This window comes from Mytilus trossulus, chromosome 11, assembly GCF_036588685.1.
Source record: "Mytilus trossulus isolate FHL-02 chromosome 11, PNRI_Mtr1.1.1.hap1, whole genome shotgun sequence".
In the NCBI taxonomy this organism is placed as follows: Eukaryota; Metazoa; Mollusca; class Bivalvia; order Mytilida; family Mytilidae; genus Mytilus; species Mytilus trossulus.
In genome coordinates this window covers 70684593-70709264 of record NC_086383.1, presented here as the reverse complement: position 1 = coordinate 70709264, position 24672 = coordinate 70684593, and the positions used below count along the sequence as shown (strand labels likewise).

The 24672-nt window shown below is 32.3% G+C and overlaps 1 protein-coding gene across 11 annotated transcripts in view; it reads left to right on the top strand.

The window, feature by feature from the left end:
* Nucleotides 1-1130: 1130 nt before the first annotated feature.
* LOC134691515 (uncharacterized protein C2orf50 homolog) overlaps nt 1131-24672 on the top strand; it is a 45218-nt gene continuing 21676 nt past the window's right edge. Inside the window, exons 1-5 of one of the 11 annotated variants that reach the window (XM_063552066.1) lie at nt 1161-1527; nt 16414-16578; nt 19208-19247; nt 20496-20516; nt 22257-24307. In XM_063552066.1, the coding sequence (XP_063408136.1) occupies nt 1481-1527; nt 16414-16578; nt 19208-19247; nt 20496-20516; nt 22257-22448 (465 nt within the window). In that variant the 5' untranslated portion in view covers nt 1161-1480 and the 3' untranslated portion in view covers nt 22449-24307. Of the gene's footprint in view, nt 1528-10210; nt 10315-14287; nt 14430-16293; nt 16579-19207; nt 19248-20495; nt 20517-22256; nt 24308-24672 lie in introns of those variants that run through there. The other 10 variants (XM_063552065.1, XM_063552067.1, XM_063552071.1 and 7 more) reach the window with 10 other exon arrangements.

The window sequence follows — 24672 nt, the reverse complement described above, 5'->3', positions numbered from 1 at the left end:
TCCATATATATTTTTCTAAATGACATCCATTATTCTCCAATCCTTATATTACCCCATTATTCATTTCTTTATCGTATTTTGTTCGGCAATTTTTGAAAACATATTTTGGGACTATCATTTTCTTTTCTGTTTTCAAATCCAAACAGTCATACAACGAATTGAAGAAGAAAAGACAGGACTGAAAACTATGTTAGTACTCTTTTGTGTACACGAAGTATAAATTTACAAATAAATGTGCAATGTTTGGCGAATTATTCCGTGATAATTAAATTCTGACTGCAACAAACCACAACCAACACGGAGAGGCTTATACTTACACATACTGTTACATACAAATACTATAGATATAGGAAGCTGTGGTGTGAGTGCCATAGAGACAACTCTCCATCCAAGTCACAATTTATTAAAGTTAACCATTATATGCCAAGGTATAGTCTTCAACACGGAGCCTAGGCTCACACCGAACAGCAAGCTATAAAGAGCATATACTAGTGTAAAACCATTCAAACGGGAAAACATGTATGATTTCAAATTAGAACTCTAAAAGGAAATTCATGGGCGTTTGCCTATATTTAAAAAAAAACATCAAGACATTTTCACCATATACAGGGGCGGATACAGCCATTTTTAAAGGGGTCCAACTCAAATGCATTGACTTCGTCCCCCAAAAAGGGGGAGCTCAAACTATATGTCCCCATTGAAATATTGAAATGCATTGATCGTCCCAAGGATTTGTATAGTAGAATTTTACTATAGAAATTCTTGAGCGTCCCAAAAAAGGGGGAGGGACCCTCCCTCTGGATTCCGCCACTTGTATACCGTGCAACAAGAACGCGATATATAATTTGCCTGGTAATCATCAAACGTCAGGCGATCAGCTTTTTTTTCAATTATAACTAAAGTCAAAACCCATCAATCAAACGACTATAAAAGTTTCTTAAGACATAATCCTTCCTGACTGACATTTAATGACACGAATGTCGATACTCAGCTGATCGTGTATTGCTTTGGAATGTGTATTGGTAAACTATTGTCCCTTTGTTGTCGGAAATCATATAGGTGCATGGTTATATATTTCTTAAGGTAGATAAAAAATAGCGATCAATACAAGCCATATACTTCGAACGTATTCAATCAATTAAATATCCGTGTAAAGGAAATAAGGTGTTTAAACAAGTTTTGTCATGCTTGGCTCGGCGTGAAGTCGGATTACTGTGTTAATTAGATCTTAATTATAACCGTGACTGTTAAATACCTGACATTGTTATAAGTCGGAACGTAAGAACGTACACATACTTAGTTACGACCAAACTTGTTTGGATATTATAATCCTTTAAAAATAAATAGTGAAAAGGAAAATATGGATATAAACTAAAACTTGAAAGGAATAAGAAGACAACGTGTATCGAATTGTGGAAGACTGAAATAACTTTATTTATAATTTTTCACTTGGAATTACAAAAAGAATTACTCCGTCAAAATGAGCGGAGGTATGGTTGGGAGTTACATGTTGGCTACTCGAAAGAGGTTAGTTTATTACTTTTAAATTAGTTTAACAAAACTCAAAGTTATGTTAAAAATACATACTTATAATGCAATGGATATCTAATAGATATTATAGATTATTTATCTGCATATTCTTTAATAAGAACTTAAATTGTTTTTATTAATTTTTTTTTATCTCATTGTTTCAATTGTTTTTATGGAAATATATTGATGTTGTTATATGTTTATGTCCTTTGGGGTTCGTAATTGGAAATAAAAAAAAAATCTTTTTCTAATCGCAGACAACTAAAATAAATATATATATCTATATATATGTATAAGTGATTTCATGTCTAGATTGATTGATGCATTGTTGGTTGCTTAACGTCCAGTGGCAAATGTTTCATGCGGCATATTCAGTACAAACTCTCATGTCTTGAGGAAGTGTTCGCTTTGTGATAATTCAAACTAGTTTCTGTCTAATTTAACATAATAAAAAGTTAAGAAGAAAATGGAGTTCGACCCCGGGCCCCTCTTATTAATTCACAAGTGACATATCCAAATTAACAAAAACAAGGAGAAAAGGGAAACTATTATCTGCTATTATATATAATATTGTGGTTCTCGCTACACTTACAAATACTTCGTTATATACATTCTACAACATTTAATTAATTAATTATCAGAACAAGACAAGACTTGAATAAATCCCTGTCTTATTTGATAATAGAATAAATATATCTAAAAAAAGTATACATATAGTATTCAAAATAATTTTGACGTCTTGAAAGGCTATTTTAATTTCGTATATCACATAAAAAAAGAAATAGCCTGTCAAAGGGTCATTATTAGTTGGACCATGCATATAAATGACTGAAATTTTGCACTTGTAAATATTGCCGTTTCGATTATTTTGACAAAGGACACCATTTTTGATGACAGTATTCTATTTATGAATAAATTGCAGGTGATGCTTGTAAACCCAATATTTATTAATTTTACATTTAATTTCATTTCCTTTAAATCCGGGTTCGATTTTAAATCTTATACAATGTCAATACTATATAACTTGTAAACATCTAAAGCAAATACTAGTTACTTTATTCTAATATTTACATTTAATATTGAACATTTCAATAGCACTGAGAGTTCAACCAAAATTTCATATTGCGATTTCCGACCCGGAAACTTCTAAGATGTTTTACAGCTAATTTCCTAATATATGTAAAGCAATACTTTGATTAGCATGTTTGTTTTGTTCGTTTATTGTACACTTGTAATAAGGATAACGTCTAATCAAATATAATATATACAGGTTAAAGTATGCCTATATATTGTTTGAAGATGTCAATGTTAATTAGAAACCTTGAACTAACGTATATATACAACCAGACACACCACATCTTCCTATATCTAGACCAAACAAGCCAACCAAAGTCTTGCTTTACATGTATTAGGAAATCAGCAGTAACAAACGTCGATCATGATTAGCGGTTCGTTTTAGTCGAAATACTGCAAACTTAACTTTACCAAGGACTTGAACAACACATTAAAACGTTAATAAACTAACAAATACAAGTCATAAAGTATCTAAAGTATGACTCTGTTAAAACTTTAATAGAGTTATAAAGTTTTCAAGGATTTTAAATGTTTGAAATAGATTCAACACGGTTTGACAAAATGCCAGGTCATAACTTATATAGTTATACTTAATTGTCGTATTGGCTTTATACCGCTCGAGTAAGGCCACCCCAGTTTGTTTGTTTGTTTGTTTGTTTGTATCTAGTCACAATAAGTTCGTAATGTTTGATTAAAAATAGTATACTCCGGGTGCAGGAGTTTCTCGCTACATTGATGACCCAATTGGTGGCTTTCGGCTGTTGTCTGCTCTTTGGTCGGGTTGTTGTCTCTTTGACACATTCCACATTTCCATTCTCAATTTTATCGAATATAGAATATGTAGATGAGATGTATGTTCTATAGCAAAGTGGCAACTGTCAAACAGGATTCAATCGAAACGGAATCAGTGGCGGATCCAGGGGAGGGTTCCGGGGGTTAGACCCCTTTTTTAAGAGATGATCAATGCATTTGAATAGGGCCATATGGTCGGAACACCCCTTTTTTCCAAGTTTGGGAACCCCCTTTTGAAAATGACACATTACGGCTTGTGTTGTTTTACTCTTAATATTTGCTTTGAACATGAATTGCTGCTATTCTTTAAACACTGGCAATTAACAATACAAGACGGCTTCTTGTTTTACATGGGACTAAAATGGGGAGTTTTTAAAAGGGTTTTTAATATTTGGCATTTGCTTAGAAAGAAATCAGAATGCGGGAAGTTTGCAAACGAGGAAACAATCTCACAAAATAACGAGTTGAATTGTCATGTTGCCGCCTCATAGACGCATACGCAATATCATCTATCTATTCTACCAAAACATACAGCAGCCTTTATTATTATAAGTCTTCTTATGAAAGGAATTACAAATTTAAATTATGAATTAACGCCATTTAAGCTCAGTATTTTACGTTCTGTAGTTTTCCCCTTTTTTTGAGGATAACATTGATTTATTTCCGCTTGTTAACATTATTTTAAAAGAACGAAGAACTGAGTTTGTGTGGCCTTATTTGTATATTTTAATCTGTATTCTCAGTCTATATACTTAATATAGTAAGAATCAATAGGCGATTGTCTTTATGCAAGTTGTCGTTTAAATTTATAGTTTTGAACCAACTTAAGTCTATAAAACTATCAAAGTTTTATACATAGGCCTTAATAGTATATCGTATATGCTTAACGAATCGTACTCAAAATTTTCTTAGATTAAAATAACATCATCTTTGATGCGTTCAAACCCATATTATATCTTCTTAGACTAGTTACATTCAAAATAAAATGATATTATCTTTGCTGCGTTTAAAAGAAAGTTATCTCCTCTTTGCTGTGTTTAAAAGAAAGTTATCTCCTCTTTGCTGTGTTTAAAAGAAAGTTATCTCCTCTTTGCTGCGTTTAAAAGAAAGTTATATCCTCTTTGCTGCGTTTAAAAGAAAGTTATCTCCTCTTTGCTGCGTTTAAAAGAAAGTTATCTCCTCTTTGCTGCGTTTAAAAGAAAGTTATCTCCTCTTTGCTGCGTTTAAAAGAAAGTTATCTCCTCTTTGCTGCGTTTAAAAGAAAGTTATCTCCTCTTTGCTGCGTTTAAAAGAAAGTTATCTCCTCTTTGCTGCGTTTTAAAAAAAACGGAAGTGAGCTCACGTCAAAAGATATGAACAATTCACCAAAGTTTCATGTAAATTGGTTAAAGCGTATTTTTGAGTTAATGTCCGAGATGTTGACGACTGACGGACGACGATAACCCAAAATACGTCCTGTAAACGGGCGTTTAACAAGCTACATTGAAAGCTATAAAACCGAATGGCCTCCAACAATGACCAAACCCCTTCCGTATAGCATGTCAACAACCGAAGGGAATTCGCATCCTGTATCTTTATAGTCTAGGGAGATGGAAAGTGGTCTAGTGTCTAGACTCAAAGTAATACACATGTAGTAAAAAGTGTCGAATCAGCCTTTCAATTCTTAAATTGGTTTTAAATACTCACTTATGAACACTTTATATGAATAAAAAAGACATTTCTTTCTCTAACAGATACAAATAAACAATAGCTCATATTTAAACTTTTAAATAAACACAAGACACTATCGAAGGATCTGGTCTTTTTAAATTGTAACGGTTTTTTGTTCCATCAAGGTCGGGTATATTGTATACGGAACACTGGAATATTGACACATAATACCTCGTATCGAAGGAAATATAGGGCTATAATTACGTGTATTATTAGGTCATTTCAGTTTAAATTATGACAAAAGAGTATTTAAACAAATTCTATGCACCAAATTAAGCAATAAAATATGAATACAAACACATTGACATGTAAACAATTACATGTATATGTATCTTTAGTACATAATAAACCCTACAAGGTTCTGACTGGACAGAATTGTGTCTTCTTCTAGGCGATCTAAATAAAAGACTATATTGACTCTTTTTATATATTACTACGTTGATTTTAGAAAACAGTGGTCCAACATTTATAAAGTTTTTAAGATTATACACCTATTAGAGAAATAGCTTCATATCTGGGGACGTTAAATCCGATGCATCGTGTAAAGAGAGTGACAGGCTCTCTGTACGTTAAGAACCATTGCAACAACTCCCTAAAGGGTCCGTAGGTGAACTGTCACAAGGCAAATTTCCTGTCCCTAGCCAATATACCCTCATTTTCCAGTGGCAGACCAAATGTCCCCGACCTTAATCTCGGATGGCCTCTATTACAAGACCTACCTATTACATTTATTGTTATTTTGTTCTCGTCCAGAACATGCATGAACTATTTGCCACTGGACGTAAAGCAACCAACACTCAATCATCAATTATAATGTAGTGGTTAATTATAGTTAAAAAGGGGGGTCCAACTATATGTCCCAATTCAAATGCCTTGAACCGCAAAAAAAAAAAGGGTGTTCCAACCTCCGGACCCCCACCCCCCACCCCCCATCCCCCCACCCTGGATCCGCCAATTTAAAAATGTGTACGTATAAAAAATGGGGTGATATGCATAAAATCATTAATCATATTAATCTAAGATATCCAATCGTAGTACTTATTTATCGTAGAATATGTAGAAAACTCCGTCCGTTCGGAACAAATCTTAATTTCAGTAATTTTATGCATATCAGCCCAGACTAAAAAAACACCAGAGAGAATGAAACAATCCATATAGTCACGATAGTAAATAAAGAATATAAAAAAAAACTAAGTATCATCAAAATGGTTAATTTTTGGTACATTGAAAAAAAAATTATACAATGAAGCCATATTTTAGATATTAAAATAAAAGTTATATTATTACAAACGCATGCAAGTACACGTACACTAAAATAATAAATAACCAGACCATCAATCGACTAAACACGTGTTATTGACAGTTCAATGGCATCTACAAAACATCTGACATTTTTGATACCCGAGAAAATATACTACATGTACTTCACATGTTTAAATCCCGACCCCAATCAGTCCTACCTCACAAAATCTTTAGTCTCGCAAATTCTGTTGAATTACTTGGTATCACTCAAAGGTCTGAATCAAAAATTACGAATTTTCTAAAAATAACTATGACCCATCATTTTAAAATGAATAATCATATACCTGTATAAAGCAAACTGGGCCATTCCAGTATTATTTATTTTACATCAGAATTTTAACCTCTAACACTAAACCAGTAGCAGATGCAGAGATTTGCACAAAGAGGGGAGAGGCGTCACTAACTACGTAAGAAGGCCAACTCCAGTCATTATTCAGTAATTCCTTAAATTTCCAACCATTTTTTTCACAAAGGGGGAGGCCGGGCCCCTGCATCCTAAATCCGCCTCTTTATACGATTAATCTGCAAAAAAAATAATTTATTCAGACTTGACCACCTTATCTATAATTTTAAATTGTCCATGTTTTCCATTTACACATGTCAAGTAAATTTACTGAACATTGGTAAATGTGACGACGTATATAAACTATAAAAATAATACTCTAATATTGTATGTAGAACACGTACATACTTTTCTTATTTACCGTCATTCATATGATTGAATCATGATTTTGTTGAAGGCCGTACGGTTACCTATAGTTGTTAATGTCTGTGTCATTTTGGTATTTTTGTGGATAGTTGTCTCATTGACAATCATACCACATCTTCTTTTTTATATTATCGTTACATAATATATTTTGAAACGATACTGATCTTGGTTTACCCTTCAATATAAAAATTGAAAATAACAAAAGTAGAGAAAGTTTTGCTAAATTTTTAGTTAAAAAACTGCATTTAAAATGTTCCTGCTAATATGCATCAAATTTCCAATGAGAAAGTTATCTATCAGAGACCAAATGACGCGTATAGGTTCACCGTACAGCTTTCTGAATTTATTTATTTCTGAATGATTTAATTTTGGATGAAACGCGTCTTCTGATTGGCTGACGTTATTTTGTTATCAGACCATATACATAATTTAGTCATGTGACCGTGATGTCATCAACGTTTTTTCATGGTTTTCTAAGGTTTGAAATGGAATTTAGAATTAAATTATAAGAAATGACTGTAATATTTTTTCTGTCTTTTCGAAATAACATGATAAAAAATGTGGTGCACACTGTTAGATAACCCGCTACGCGCGTTATTCAGGGTGCACCAAATTTTTTATGTTATTTCTTCATAGACAGAAAAAATATTACAGTCATTCCTTAATTGTTATACAAACTCCAAAATTTGTAGTCGAGGAAAGTTCACTACCGTCAATGTATATCCAACTTTATATATACAACATGTACAAAGGGAGGTAATGTTTACAGAATTTTAAGTTAAACAAAAATGAATAAGAAGGATGTCGATCATAAGCAAAAAAATCAAAATCCCACGGAATGTAAAGATGCAGGGTAAAATAACCTTGAATATACTGTATAAATTTTAGTCACGGACGTCTTATTCAGATTCATTAATATTCAAAGTCCTGCAGATTAACACTATTCCTTCTTAATTAAGATTAAGACTTGAATTCAATAGAAATATTCGGTCCCTTTACCCTTGACTCCCGAATGTAGAACGGTAGTGATAGTCCTCACGGCTAGCCTGAGATATCACGACTCACTGTTCGACGAAGTTTTCGATTGGGTCAGCATGCCTTCAGAGCATGCCAGGCTATAAATATTGCTCTCTGTCTTCCAACGTTATCCTCTAACAGAACGTGTATCTGAACATACGGAATCGTCACAACTCGGCTGATTCCGTACCTCGGGAAGCGGAGTCACCCGAGGATTGCCGATTGTGAACATACGCAATCGTCACAACTCGGCTGATTCCGTACCTCGGGAAGCGGAGTCACCTCGGGAAGCGGAGTCACCCGAGGATTGCCGATTGTGATCATAGTAAGATCAAACATCTAATTGTCATGGTGTCACGCGATTAACTCATTTTCCATTTGTAGATGTAATTGCTATTTTATATTGTTATTTCCGCCTTGCTAACTATTATAGAACATAAAAGTCGGTAATAAGCCTTATCACATAAACTAAGGTTAAATTTGCCAAATAAAACAATATCGACAAAATAATTGCAAATCAATTATTCTATTACAACTGAGGAGAAAATTGAAACATGATCACAAGATAAAAAACGAATTATGAATGAACATGATAAAAATTAGTTCTCTTTGAATTCCTTGTTAAAATGTTCGCGCTCAGAATTCATGGGTCTTTTTTGCTATGCAGGTAAAGCATATAACGATCAATTAATTGACTGAACTCGTCCAAACATTTCAATTGAGAACGGATGCACACCACAACATTTTGTCGTCTATCAGTGCTACAATTTTATCTGCGTTCCACGTTGCTATTATGACAATTTGTTTGGCTATCGCATACATCAGAGTTGTGTATGTGTCATAGGCGGATTTAGGGGGGGGAGGGGACCGGGTCCCTCTTTTTGGGAAAAAAATGGTTGCTTATATAGGGAATCACTGAAGCGTGACTGGAGTGGACTCCCTCTTCGGCAGTCAGTCAGTTATGAAAAATTCTGAAACCGCCACTGTTAACACTGTTTCCGATTTATAAAATATTGCTATGCAATAGATGTTATAATCGTGTAATGATCGCTATAGAAGATTTTAAATTTTAAACTCGGCTCAAGAGAATATTTTTTTCAACAGTCTTTTTTCTTAAGAACAAATACACCGAGGTTGGCTAGACTGATTTTTGTCGAAAACTCCAATGGCCATAAATAAATATAATATAAAAATATTATGACGAGGTTCATTTGAAAGCATTTCTTTTAAAGGGGTGGACAATAAACGAAAGTTAAACAGAAACTACAATGGCCTACAACTGTCCTGAATAACCTTACACACTACTAAATTCTGTCTTTTTGTGGATAGGATTTTGTTTTCCTTCTCAAATCAGGCAAATGAATAGATATTGAACAAAAACAAACTTTCAATTTTAAACAAACATAAATTTGATTGAACATTGAAGAAAAGAAAGGAAGCAGAATAATTCAAAATACACATTCTTATTTATCTAGTAAAATATACATATATACTCAAATTAGGCTCCAAGAAGGAAAACCCTTCAAGACAGAAATAAAATCTTTGTAATTCCGGCTTTCAAAAACGCATCTCTGAAAAAGTGAAACATTGTCGAGGGAAATACTTATTACTTTGTAAACACCTACAAGCAGACATTTTGAATTGCTTGTAGCTATACAAGAACCAAGTGCATCATTGGATATGTCACGTGTTCAATAGTGCACTTTTCGTTAATGATATGCAGATCGACGTCCAAAAAGTTCAAATCTTGTATTGAATTAGAAAATGTAATACATGTAGACCTAGCAAATATTTCTATGCATTTTAAATTAGTAAGTATATTAAGCATACACAATAAATCTTCTGTAGAAGAAAAGAAAAAAAATCTTTGTAGATGACATGTAAAATTAAATGCAAAACATCCCAAAGGACTATGTAATTATAACCATTTTCTCTCAGACTATAATATGCTAAGAAAACTCGACTTGCAACAGTTAATAAGTCATTCATGTAACCATCATGTTTTAGAATAATAAATGTATTGTGAAGATTTTTATAACCCTGTGGGACCTTCTTTTATAGAAATATAGATATGAATCATAATAATTAGGTAGACGTGAAAGTTGCTATGGATAAAAGTAAATTGTAAAAATGGCTGCAAAGTCTGTTGGAAGATTTTCTCATGAGTATTACTCAAAAACGTAAGTTAAAACTAAAAGTTAATTGTAAAATTGACTGCTTAGTCTGTTCGAGGACTTCATTATGACTGCTACACACTAAACGTAAGTTAAAACTAATTAGAGGACTTTCTAAGGACTGCTATACTAAAACGTAAGCAAAAACTAAAAGTAAATTATAAAAATGTCTGCTTAGTCTGTTCGAGGACTTCATTTTGACTGTTACACACTAAACGTAAGTTACAACTAATTATAGGACTTTCTAAGGACTGCTATACTAAAACTTGAGCAAAAACTAAAGATAAATTGTTTTATGGCTACTAAGTCTGTTGAAATTTATTAAGAATGATTTTTAATTCGGAGTTATTGAGATTGATTTGTGATTCGAAGTTATTGAGAATGATTTGTGATTCACACTTAAGTTTATATTGAGAATGATTTGTGATTCACACTTAAGTTGTTGAGAATGATTTGTGATTGGCTCTTATGTTATTGAGAATGATTTGTAATTCGCACTTCAGTTACTGAGAATGATTTGTAATTCGCACTTCAGTTATTGAGAATGATTTGTTATTCGGAGTTATTGAGAATAATTTGTAATTCGAAGTTGTTGAGAATGATTTGCGATTCGAAGTTATAAAGAATGATTTGTGAATCGAAGTTATTGAGAATGATTTGTGATTCACACTTAAATTATTGAGAATGATTTTTGATTCGGAGTTATTGAGAATGATTTGTGATTCGGAGTTATTGAGCATGATTTGTGATTGGCACTTAAGTTATCAAGAATGATGTTTGAGTCATAGTTCATTCATTGAGATTCATTGGGTCAGTTATTGGCATATATATTTAAGATTCACACTTTAGTTATCGAGCAATTAATTAGTGATTCACGAATTTGTAATTATCGAGAGCAAAATTTCTTAATCACGATGAAGTTATTTAGACAGCTAAATATATAATTCACCGTTTAGTTATTGCGAGATTAATTAAGATTCACGATGTAGTTATCTAGAGATGAATTTATGATTCACAATCTTATTATTGAGATTCAGATTTCCTATTCACAATGTAGTTATCGAGATTCAGATTTCCTATTCACAATGTAGTTATCGACATTCAGATTTCCTATTCACATTGTAGTTATCGAGAGTTTTGATCTGTTTGTAATTCAAGATTCAGGCAGTTATTCAGAGATTATTTTGTAATTCACGATCAAGTTTTAGAGAGATTTATTTTCCAATGATGATTTAGTTGTTGAGAGAATAATTTGTAATCCCTAATCAAGTTATTTAGAAGTTTGTCCTTTCATAAATTCATTTCATGATTTATTTTTCATGCTGAAGTTTTTTTTATTCAAATTATAAATCTCGAGGTAACTTAAATATTATTATGAATAACCCTTTTATTCAGACGCTTTCAACTCACCCAATGTCATGAATGTAAAGGACAGAAAACTAAGGGAGCTACCATTTGATTTTTATGGGGGGGGGGGGGGGGGGGGGGCTAGGATGAAAAATTGTGTCCTGCCTTTTTTTTAATTTGTAATCTCTGTCCTGCCTTTTCATTTTTCAGTATATTCGGTCCTGCCTTTTTTTTTCTTAGCTTATCCTGACTTTTTTACGACAATTATCATCCTGCCTTTTTTTTGGCCAAGTTACTCATCCTGCCTTTTTTTTTACTCAAAATCCTGTCCTGCCTGTCGAACCTAATCAATTGAAAGCTCTTCAACTGTAATTCGCTTATATATCTAATAAAAAATAAAACATCAATTATATAACTACTGTAAAATACACCTTTTCAATCACTTTACAAGTGTCACTTCACATAAAGATTTAAAATCAATTTGATTTAAATGTTTATAAATAACAAATCTCCCTACACCCACCAGGTGGTGTTTTTACCTGTATTTAAATGTTGTCAATATTATACCATTAATTTCATATAAAATCACTTAATATGTACAATAAATCAAGTTTTCACATGAATCCGGTGACAAGTCAAAAAGTTTACAGGAAATTTTGAACCAGGGACTACTCCGAGATTACTGTGGGACGGCCCCATATCTTGTCGGGCAAAACTATTTTTTTGATTTTTTTTTGCCTCTCACAAAATCTGTCGATTAAAAAAAATTTCTGATATTTAAGGTGGATCATCACCCTTTATTTACGATTGTTCTTGTCCTGAAAATGCATGAAGCATTTGCCACTGGACGTTAAGCAACCACCAATATATATTTCTTCAGAATTTTTTTTTTTATAGTTTGCCATCACGATTTGAAAATCTGTCAAAATTATTCGCTTTTTGTCCTTATTTAAACTAGCTGATAGCTGCACTATTAATATTTTGTATATGTGTATTGCTGATTGATTTGACATGTTGTACGAACTGTGCTCTATATTGACGATATTTTTAGTTCAATGACTCACTTTTCTCTCCCCCTCTACCCCTATAGTAAGTCGGGAGTACGCCAGTCAAGTTTCATATTGTTGAAACATTTGCCACTGGACTTTATTACAACAAACCATCATTTTGGCGAATTAGAATCTTTCGCTTTTTGTCATTTCAATATTCACACTAGCTGATAGCTGCACTATGAATATTTTTCAAGTGTATGTTGCTGATTGATTTGACAGGCTGTACTATGCTCTATATTTACGACATATTTAGATCAATGACCCACTTTTTCTCTCTCACCCTATAACAAGTCCTCCGGCATACGCCAGTCAAGTTTCTTATTCTTGAAATATTTACTCCTAGACTTTATTATTAAAGACCATCATATTGGCCAATTAGAATCTTTCGCTTTTTGTCATTTTATTATCCACGCTAGCTGCACTATGAATATTTTTCAAATGTGTATTGATGATTGATGAATGTGACATGCTGTACTGTGCTCTATTTTGACGATGTTTTTAGATTAATGGTCCACTTTTTTCTCACCCCTTCATTCTGTTATAACAGGTCATAAGTCCGGTAGTCAAGTTTCTTATTCTTGAAATATTTGCCACTGGAACTGATTAATACACCACCGTTTTAGCCAATTAGAATCTTCCGAACCATTAATTATCAAGTCATGAGTCCAAAATAAAGTTTTTTTTTCTTAAAACATTTGCCACTGGACGTTATTAAAACAAACCATCATTTCAGTAGCCAATTAGAATCTTCCGAACCATTAATTATCAAGTCATGAGTCCAAAATAAAGGTTTTTTTTCTTAAAACATTAGCCACTGGACGTTATTAAAACAAACCATCATTTCAGTAGCCAATTAAAATCTTTCGAACCATTAATTATCAAGTCATGAGTCCAAAATAAAGGTTTTTTTTCTTAAAACATTTGCCACTGGACGTTATTAAAACAAACCATCATTTCAGTAGCCAATTAAAATATTTCGAACCATTAATTATCAAGTCATGAGTCCAAAATAAAGTTTCTTTTTTTTTTAAATATTTGCCACTGGACGTTATTAAACAAACCATCATTTCAGTAGCCAATTAAAATCTTTCGATCCATCAATAATCAAGTCATATGATCGTTAATCAATGTTCTTATTCTTGAAATATTCGCCACTGGAACTTATTAAACAAACCATCATTTCAGTAGCAAATTAGAATATTTCACTCGAACAATAATCAAGTCAAATGTGCGTTAGTCAAGTTTCTTATTCTTGAAACATTTGCCACTGTACCTTATTAAACAAAACATAATTTAAGCCAATTAGAATAATTCGATCCTCCAGTGTAAAGAAGAAGATGTGGTATGATTGACAATGAGACAACTCTCCACAAGAGACAACTCTCCACAAGAGACAACTCTCCACAAGAGACAACTCTCCATAAGAGACAACTCTCCACAAGATACAACTCTCCACAAGAGACAACTCTTCACAAGATACAACTCTCCAATAATCGATTGAAGTAAATTTCCCCCATCAAACAAGTTTATCACATAATCTGTCGTTATATTCAATCAATACGGACCCATTTAAAGGTAATGAATTTCCCTGATCACAATCATCTCTCCGATTTATTTTCCTGATGACATCGTCGTTGATAACGTAAACAAAACATCGACATTTTACACATCATCCATGGCTCGTCAGTATAGTGGAATCTTATTCTCTTTCTATCCTAAAACGTAAGACAATATTATTAATTCAGATTAAGTGTAGTTATTGTCAATTTAAAATATGATCTTTTAATCTTGTAAATGCCTGTATACGTTTAAAATTCTATTATATAATAAGAAAATTTCTAGATAAAGATGATTTTGGTTTTGTCTCTATAATTTGATTTTGTTTGTTATTGCGATCAATAGATTAAAAGGTATATAGGCGGATACAGGGGGTCGGGGCCCCCCTTTTGTTGGAAAAATTAAGTTGAGTATATCATAGGGAATCCCTGAAAACTGACTGGAGCGGTTCGCCCCTTAGGTCAATCAACCCCCCCCCCCCCCCCTTATGAAAAGTTCTGGTTCCGCCACTGAGGTATACCAATTCTTCTTTCAAAAAATGTGAACAACGAAACAATAATGTCAAATAACAAAATACATGGCATCTGTCTCGTTTATTTGCTTACAAATATAACATTCTCAACTAGAACTTTATAGGTAGATATCTGTATACAATGTGTTATGGCGTTGGAACGTATTTAGCAAATAAAGTCACAAGTTAAATAACATTATTGTAGTGACCCATAACAATTAAAGTAGCTTATTAGTGTACTCTTGACCTAGTCGTCCAGTTAGGATCAAGACTCAAGTCACTTAATTCATTTCACTATTTTCATGTATTTTATCAGTCCCATTGGGGTATAATAGTGAATTATTTATGATTAACTATTAAAAATATTTTAGCAATTTAAAAAAAAAAGAAACTAGAAAAAATATAAAAATAACCAAACTGCTGTTTTGAGTTGTAGACATTTTCTCTCATCTTTATCTTTATCTTTATGTATATGTATATAACAGATGGTGTGGATGTGGGTGCACATCATATAAACAATAAAATGAAAAGAAAATTGATAAAGAATTTAGGATTAGTAGATAATTAGTTGCTAAAATATAAAGAATAGAGAATAATGACCAAAATGTTAAAAGAATAAAGAAAATTAAAAAAAAAATTAAAACAATACTGGAATGAAGGACCCTCATACAAATCCTCATGAAATCGAGGATCCCGATGCAAAAGTCGATATGTCTGTGTTATTTTCCAGTACCTACACGGAAGGTCATAGTTTGGTTACTAATTTGTAATACATTTTTTCTTCAACCTGGGACTAATAAAATTATTGACTGCTACCTTGAAATTGATTCTTTAAACGGGAACCAGATAAGAATTAATCCTTTAAAAGGTTTTATTATGTTACTGATTTTGAAATGAAACTATTAAATGCAATTTAAATTGCATGAATATCATAAGAAAGTTTGAATTTGATACTCAAAATTCTTTCCGATATGTATTAATCTTTTTCAAAGCAGTTGAATAACGGACCATTTAACTTCACGGGAGAGGGGGTTATGTTTTTTTCTTCCAACAAATTCAATAAAACAGCGTTTTCTAAACATAATTTTAAATCTTTTATTTTTTCAATACACAATGTCAATTTAGGGAAAATATTAAAAAGGTTTATTTTCTTGTTTTTCAAAAACAGCTACGTGAAATGTTTTTGAGATACATTCACGTTTAAAGCTACATTTTAAGGGATTGGGATTTTGGGGAGGGACGAAGGGGGCAAATAAATGTTTTTTTTTTCAAATATAATATGTGTGTTTTATCCCATACACATATTATATTTGAAATATTTGTATAATAGCGAAAATAGCCTAATATTTCAAGTGAAAGAGAATAATTGTTGGTATCGATTTAAATAATTAATAATTAGGGGGGGATGGGGGGGGGGGGGGGGGGTAGCAAATGACGACGTTATCTAATATGCTGTTGTTGCATACGCCACTAATTGTTTATAGTACGGGTCACGTATGTTTAAGTCCAAAACGTCATAGACGTCGGCATAGCGCCAAATAGTCCTTGGAAACGTCATGAGGGTTGGGGTGGGGTTATATATGTTATGATTTATTCTAAGCACAAATTAACTTCAAGATTGTTTGTTTCTCGTCGCAGTGCCTACCACGAGAACTGTGTCCCGTCTGACAGAAGAGACCAGGCCACACAAGTATCAGCCGACAAGAAAAGACAGGAAGGCGACTATGTCCAGTGTGATGCTGTCAAACAGGACACGATCTGGAAAGAGTCTGTCACTGGAGAAAAGAGATGTCTTAAAAACTGGTACGTTCATTTTACAATCTATTTTTACTATGTTTCGTAATAACACTAAGTATTCGAGAATGTGGGAGATGTATTTATTTATTTAAAACAATCGAAATATATTTCTATTAGAAAAGAATAGTTGAGATATTTTGAAGTTCTCTTTCTTATTCCTAGTACGGGAAAGATTCCGGTGCTGGAGTTTTCGGGAATGTGCGAGAGATATTTATTTATTTAAAATAATCGAAATACAATAATCTATTTGAAAGGAATCCGTTTTAGATATTTTGTTAGTAGGTAAATCGTATGCAAAATCAAATTGAAATATAAGTTGGAATTGTCTTTGCAATTGGTCGATGGTGAAGTTTATTATCATCCTCTTTTGTAGTCAGGAACTCTATTTTTTAACGTGATGTCGTTTACCGAACCCGTAAATTTAGATACGATCCGGGTAAAGTTATCTTTCCACTAGATAAACTGTTTCTGAAAAGTTACCAATTCAGCACTGATTAAGTAGTTGTATTTTGTTTTAATTGATTTCGATATCAGTAAATCAAAACCAACTCAATATCATTGTTATAATAAGAGAAAATATACACACAAAATGCATAAATACAGTCAAGGCTCATCAAGCTGTTGGTATTGCACAAGCTCATGTTTTTTCTGACCGTATTTTAATTTTCATTTGCAACTTAAAAAACGTGCTTTTTTATATAGATAAGGCCGTTAGTTTTCTCGTTTGAATTGTTTTACATTGTCTTATCGGGGCCTTTTATAGCTGACTAGGTGGTATGGGATTTGCTTATTGTTGAAAGCCGTACGGTGACCTATAGTTGTTAATGTCTGTGTCATTTTGGTCTCGTGTGGACAGTTGTCTCATTGGCAATCATACCACATCTTCTTTTTTATATAGTCAGGAACAATAACGCTTCTATCGGATAGAGCTCTAACAGCATTATTACAATAAAGCGGGGAAAATAAAAATCTTAGCACGATAAGATTACTAGTACATGAAGTCGACGAATCTTCTTATGTTCCCATATATAGACATATAATTTGCCACTGGACACTTTGCTCGCTCCCGTGTTCAAACCCTAGTAGTTACAGTACCAATTTCGGAAGCAAAATTTTGCTTTATTGTAATTATACCAATCAAGCTCTATTAAATAGAAGCGTTGTTGTTTAATCCGTCAAAGACCAAAAAAATACAACCTAAAGATACATAAAAGAAGATATGGTATGAGACTTGCCAATGAGACAATGAAAATTCTGTCTCGAAGTACATCTTGAACACGAAACTAAAATAACTATTCCAGGATTGTTTTAGCTTTAAGCTATTGATGTCTCGCCAGTTTAAAGATAAAGCGCAATAAAAATAGTAATTTTCAAAAGAAAAATTCTTTATGGAAAATCAATACAATAAAATATATCTTTGTGTTTGTGAATTCTGCCATGCATTTCCTTGTTTCCACGTTCATTTGATAAGTTGGAGAAATTGATTTTGTAAATGTTTATTTGTATTACATATCTTTAATTTAGACAGAATCAATGAACATACCACGATAAATATGTTATATGTCATTACAAAGACTTTGATGTTATAGGTACTCAAACATGTATACATGTCAATAGACTGACATTTAATTTTAATATTCATATCGAAAATTATTATCTTTAAAACTGGAAACATTGATTTTATATATAAATCAAAGTATTGTTCCAGATTGTGTAATTTTTCTTATATAACTCGAGATGAAAATCCGCATTATGAAAACGAGGGTGTGTTGGACTGAAATGGGCGGATTTTTTTTACATTGTAAAGGGCCTTATATGGGCCTCACAAAGGAGAAATTCATAAATCGATAGAGAAAAAAAGGAATCCGGGTTACAAACTAAAACTGAGGGAAACGTACCGAATAAAATTGATAATGGAAATGTGGAATGTGTCAAAGAGACCGCAACCCGACCATATAGCATAAACAGCTAAATGCCACCAATGGGTCTTCAATGCAGCTAGAAAATTCCGCACTCGGAAGTGGGCTTCGGCTGACCCTTTTTAAAACAAACATGTGTACTAGTTTAGTGAAAACGGACGTCATACTTAACTCCAAAAACATATTACTATATTTCATAAAATTGAGAATGGAAATAGGGAATGTGTCAAAGAGACAACAACCCGACCAAAGAAAAGACAACAACAGAAGGTCCCCAACAGGACTTCAATGCAGCGAGAAATTCACACACCTGGAGGCGTCCTTCAGCTGGCCCCTAAACAAATATATATACTACTTCAGTGACAATGAACGCCATACTAAACTCCAAATTGTACACAAGAAACTAAAACTAAAAGTAAAACAAGACGAACAAATGTTGAATAATGTTTTATAATGACAAGTTAACAGGATGAACCAATCGTCTTTACTCTTTTTACTCAATAGAATCTTATTACAGTAAAACCTGACTAAACCGAACCCTTTCGAGACTTGAAATTTTGTTCGGTTTCGAGAGGTATTCGGTTTCATCAGGTTCACAATGCATAAAATGTGATATGATTGGTCTTCAGAACAAGTCTGGATTACACAGCTTTCCGCTTTATTCAGGGTTCGGTTTAATCAGGTTTCACTGTATTATTTTTTCTTACATTTTACAGGTCAAGTGACTGGGGTTTCTTAACAGATTTTGATTCGAAGGTAAACATATTTTTAACATTATTTCGTTTCATTTTATTCCTAAATGTTTCTAGGAGCAGCTGATCAATGCTTTAATATTATTCTTTATTTCTATAAATCTGTATATTCATTTATAATTATAAATCTATGTAAAATGCACAGTTCATTGTCTTACCCAGTCAGAAAACCAAGAGGAGACTCTAAAAAGAAATATTTACCACAGAACGGTTAACAACTGAACACAAATGTTTCAATATATAAACAATAGTATAATTGGATCTAATCTGGTTTTAAAGCTAGCTAAATCTCTCACTTGTATGACAGTAGCATTAAAATCCATGTGACATCGATGTGTGAACAAAATCAACAGATATAATAGGTATAAATGTCAAAAATAGGAGTTCAGCAGTCAGCATTATGCTATAGTCTTAATCACTGTAGAAAGAAACTAATATGTAACAAAGAAGCCGCGACAAAATGGCATATAGACAAAGCATATTAGCAAAAATTAAACCAAGCATATTCGCAAAAATTAGACCAAACATATTAGCAAAAGTTAAACACAAAAATAAACCATAGTACAATGACACAATGGTGGGATGTATAAGTACAGAGCCACTTCTTATGTATGAAAGAAACATCAAAAGGCATATAGACAAAGCACATTAGCAAAAATTAAACACAAGAATATATAAATTTACCATAGTACAATGACACAATGGTGGGATGTATAAGTACAGAGCCACTTCTTATGTATGAAAGAAACACCAAAAGGCATATAGACAAAGCACATTAGCAAAAATTAAACACAAGAATATATAAATTTACCATAGTACAATGACACAATGGTGGGATGTATAAGTACAGAGCCACGTCTTATGTATGAAAGAAACACCAAAAGGCATATAGACAAAGCACATTAGCAAAAATTAAACACAAGAATATATAAATTTACCATAGTACAATGACACAATCATGTGATGCATAAGTACAGAGCCACGTCTTATGTATAAAGGAAACACCAAAAGGCATATAGATAAAGCACATTAGCAAAAATTAAACACAAGAATATATAAATTTACCATAGTACAATGACACAATCATGTGATGCATAAGTACAGAGCCAAGTCTTATGTATAAAGGAAACACCAAAAGGCGTATAGATAAAGCACATTAGCAAAAATGAAAGACAACATTAGCAAAATTTAAGACAAAGATACGAAAGGGAGACAACCTATATTACAACTAATTTGATTACATTTTATACAGGGTGATGGTGGCATTACAATGGTAAATTATATGTTCACTTTAATTCTAATCACAGGATGAATTTATATCTAACAAGTTTTACAAGACTTTTCATGCAGAGTTTGTTTTGTGTTTTTTAAAAGACTAATAGATGTCCGAATATAATTTTTTTTTCAAAGATATGTTTTTGTGCAGTTTTGTTTGGAGTGAGATAACAAATATATTGTTTGCATTTTTCCGATTTTGATGATTGATCAATATAATTATTACTATTTTGTGCATTTTTCCTTTGTTTTTTTTTGTGATAATTTTTTATATCATGCTACTCGCTTGAGATGGAAAATTATCGCTAGAAACTCAGAAGGCACGTGACGTTGCTATTAAAATTGACAACGTCAGTCAAAGTTAAAAAAAAAAGAGCGATAAACAGATTATCATTGGTCATCTCAACTCGATTGCTTTTCTCGCTTTCGCCGTACCGGCTCATTGAGATGATCAACGGTAATCTATAATTATATGGGACCCAAGGTACATATAAGGGGTGTTCAAATATGTGCCTAAAAGGCTCACAAGTACCGACTCAAGATTTGAGGTCGTGTTGATGCATGACTCATATTTTTTTAGTTTCTGAAATACGATATGTTTCTCCATTTTTTAAGGAGAGCATCCATCCCTCTGAATCAGCCATAGCTTGTTTTAAGGTGGATTGAGAATAACTAGTTACATTAGAATATAGGCATGGTTATTTGGTAACGAATCAATTAGGAAGGGAGCATAAAATAAATTATATTGATGTTTAAAAATTTCGAACCAAATTATCATATGCATATGAGTTTTACTGTGCGAATTGTTTTTTTTTCTACATTGGCTAGAGGTATAGGGGGAGGGTTGAGATCTAAAAAAAAAACATGTTTAACCCCGTCGCAATTTTGCGCCTGCCCCAAGACAGGAGCCTTTGGCCTTTGTTAGTCTTGTATGATTTTTAATTTTAGTTTTTTTTGTATAATTCGGAGTTTAGTATGACGTCCATTGTCACTGAACTAGTAAACATATTTGTTTAGGGGCCAGCTGAAGGACGCCTCCGGTGCGGGAGTTTCTCGCTACATAGAAGACCCATTGGTGGTTTTTCGGCTGTTGTGTGCTCTATGGTCGGGTTATTGTCGCTTTGACACATTCCCCATTTCTATTCTCAATTTTATATGTGCAATTTAAAGAATGTTAACGTTTCTTATCATAATTGGAAGTCCAAGTTAGAAAACAAATTGATATTTTTTGGATCGTCAAATGGTCAAATTCCAATCATTAAATAATTTATAACAACTTAAATTTGCAAGTACGGGAATTGTTCAGAATATTCGGTATTTTTGTGTTTTTACTTTTCATTAGTTCTGAAATTTCAGAATTGTTTATTTGGCATTAACTTTGAATAATTATGTGAAAAATCAATTGGTTTATTCTTATTATCAAGCTAACCATGTGTTGTATAAGTTACAAGTTTCAGGTTTGAAATTTTGACTTTTGGAATTTTTGGTCCTCAATGCTTTCAACTTTTTATCTGTTTGGACTTTTAAGTGTTTTAATCTGAGCGTCACTGATGAGTCTCTTTTAGACGAACGCGCTTCTGGTGTATTAAATTATAATCCTGATACCTTTGATTAATATTTGAATGTATATAATTTCTAAAGAATTATTCCACCATGTGATATTTTTTTTTTTTCACTTTTCCTTTAATAATGCTCGAGATATAAAATACTGATAGCAATATTTGTATTCTGTTTCCAGGGCAACCAGCTAGAGAAAGATCCCTTACCAGAGAAAGCCAGTATATTTTCTTCGGACATGCCAAACACCAACTCAGGAAACTATGGGTCAAGGGTCAACACGGATGTAGGAAGACAGATGCAGAACCTAGAATACAAATTCTACGCCGAAAAACGAAGGCGGAAGTTAGGAAAAGAATTAGTATGCTACTAAAGTTAGACACTGGAGATACTACAGTTATTCGTTTTTGTATCATTTTAAATTTGTTTATTTTTGTTTAAAATCAGGGTTATTGAATTTAAAATTTGATTGTGCTGACCTGATCAGAGTATCGTTTAGAAAATATATTTTTCAAAAGGTAAATTTATGAATTTGAATTGAAATATAAATTTACCTATAATCAGAGATGGATTGACACTTTTTTTTTAAACTGTAATCATGGTTGCAAGTCAGTATACAAGGGTGATTATCTTGACATAGATTTTAAAAGGAATCTAACTCATGTCTAAATATTCATGTTTGTCTTTAAAAGGAAAATAATGAAATGTTTTTTTTATTCAAATTTTCGTAAAATACTTGTTGATCTATTTAGCTTCCTGGTTATTCTTGAATAATTTGAATATATTGTGGTTTAAACCTACAGGGAAAAATGATAACCTTCCATTCGAGATTAAAGGGAACTAACACCCTGCAGTATTTAATGAAATTGTCGTTGAAATTGAATTATCCCCCTTTGTAAGTTCATACAGTGAAGTTATTAAAAAATCCACATATATATTATTCTAACTGCTCTTTGTTTTATACAATATTAATTTTCGACAAAAGAAACATTATCAGGTTTATAAATCTTGAAGTGCCAAGTGTAATAATGTATCATTTACAGAAACAACATGTTTTATATCTGATACGTTTGTATTCAAAATCCAAAGAATTTATTGCACTTTTTGGTTGTAAAATTTACGAAAAGAATTTGAAGCCATTGTTTAAAATTAGACAATTTTTTTTTATATATTTGTATCAGTTTGAACATTTGTCTATCAACATGTAAATGTGTGATTATCCCCTATCATATAACACAACAAAAGTTTTGATTCATATTAACTAACCATAAATTTTCATCCAATAATTGGCCGTTCCAGAATCTAGAGCATCATGGGTAATTTCATTGTTCGTATCCAAAAGTGAAAACCACTTTACGTAGTTGGTTGAATTTCCATTGTTTATAACGTTTCAAACCAATCAAAACGCTTTGGTGAACGCTTTCGAAAATATTACTCAGGATGCATTAGATTCTGAAACGGCCAATAGAGTATGTCTCCTTGTTTATCTATATTATTTACTTGCTGTCAATGCAGAACATAAAAAAGTTCTGCATATTAAAATGACTTTATTAAGATTCCGTCCCATAAAGTGTGTCTCTTTATATTTTGTCTTCGTCTTTGCAGAAAAAGTTCCGAATTAAAACGACTATATTAAGACTCTGTCCAATAGAGTATGTCTCTTTATTTATATATTATGTCCTTGTTGTCTAAATGTAAACTCTGCAGTATTTTGTATATTATACCAAAGTTATGAATAGTGCCTCTGTGTGAAACTAAAGCTTTATAGTAAAACAGCTTACACTACAAGTATTGCAGTATATACGAAGATGCATACCATTGTACCTTAATTCACTTTTATGCTATGAAATTGGAAGTTTTCATCAGTACATTTATTTTGATATTTTCGTAGTAAGGTTGTTTGCAACACCATAACCATTTGCAATAATAAAAAAAAAAGTAATAATTTCGAATTTTAAATGCATGTAAAAAATACAAAAAAAATAATTTAAAAGACCTATTTGTATCAATCTACTTATTATTGTTATCAATATATTAAAACGTTTGCTAACATGTATGTGTGTACAGTAGTTTCAAACACTCTATGATAAAAGTTTCAAATTGTGCAGTTATATAAAAAGTTCTGTGATGATGATTTATACTGTTATAGTTTTTTATTATATTTGTTGTACAAGTTTCTGTCACTTATTAACTTTTACAAATATTTTAATATATTAAAATCTTTTTAATACATATACAGTTTGTTTTGTTGTTTAACTGTGGTTCTAAGAAATCATAGAGTACTGCACCGTACGATCAATGGTAATTTTCGAACCCATCTCCTGAAGTTCACCAACTATTATCATGATTCTAATTCATACAAGTGAGAGGTTTAGCTAGCTTTAAAACCAAGGCAAGAATGACAGTTGTTTTCCATTAGTTTAATGTGTTCGAGCTTATGATTTTGCCATTTGTTTAGGGCCTTCCGTTTTGAATTTTCCTCTGAATTCAGTATTGTTGTTATTTTACTCTTTGGTAAGTAGATGCGGAAAATATTCATGGTCATTGGTGACACAGCAATTTCATTATGGTAACAAAAAACATGATAGCTCCCGTCT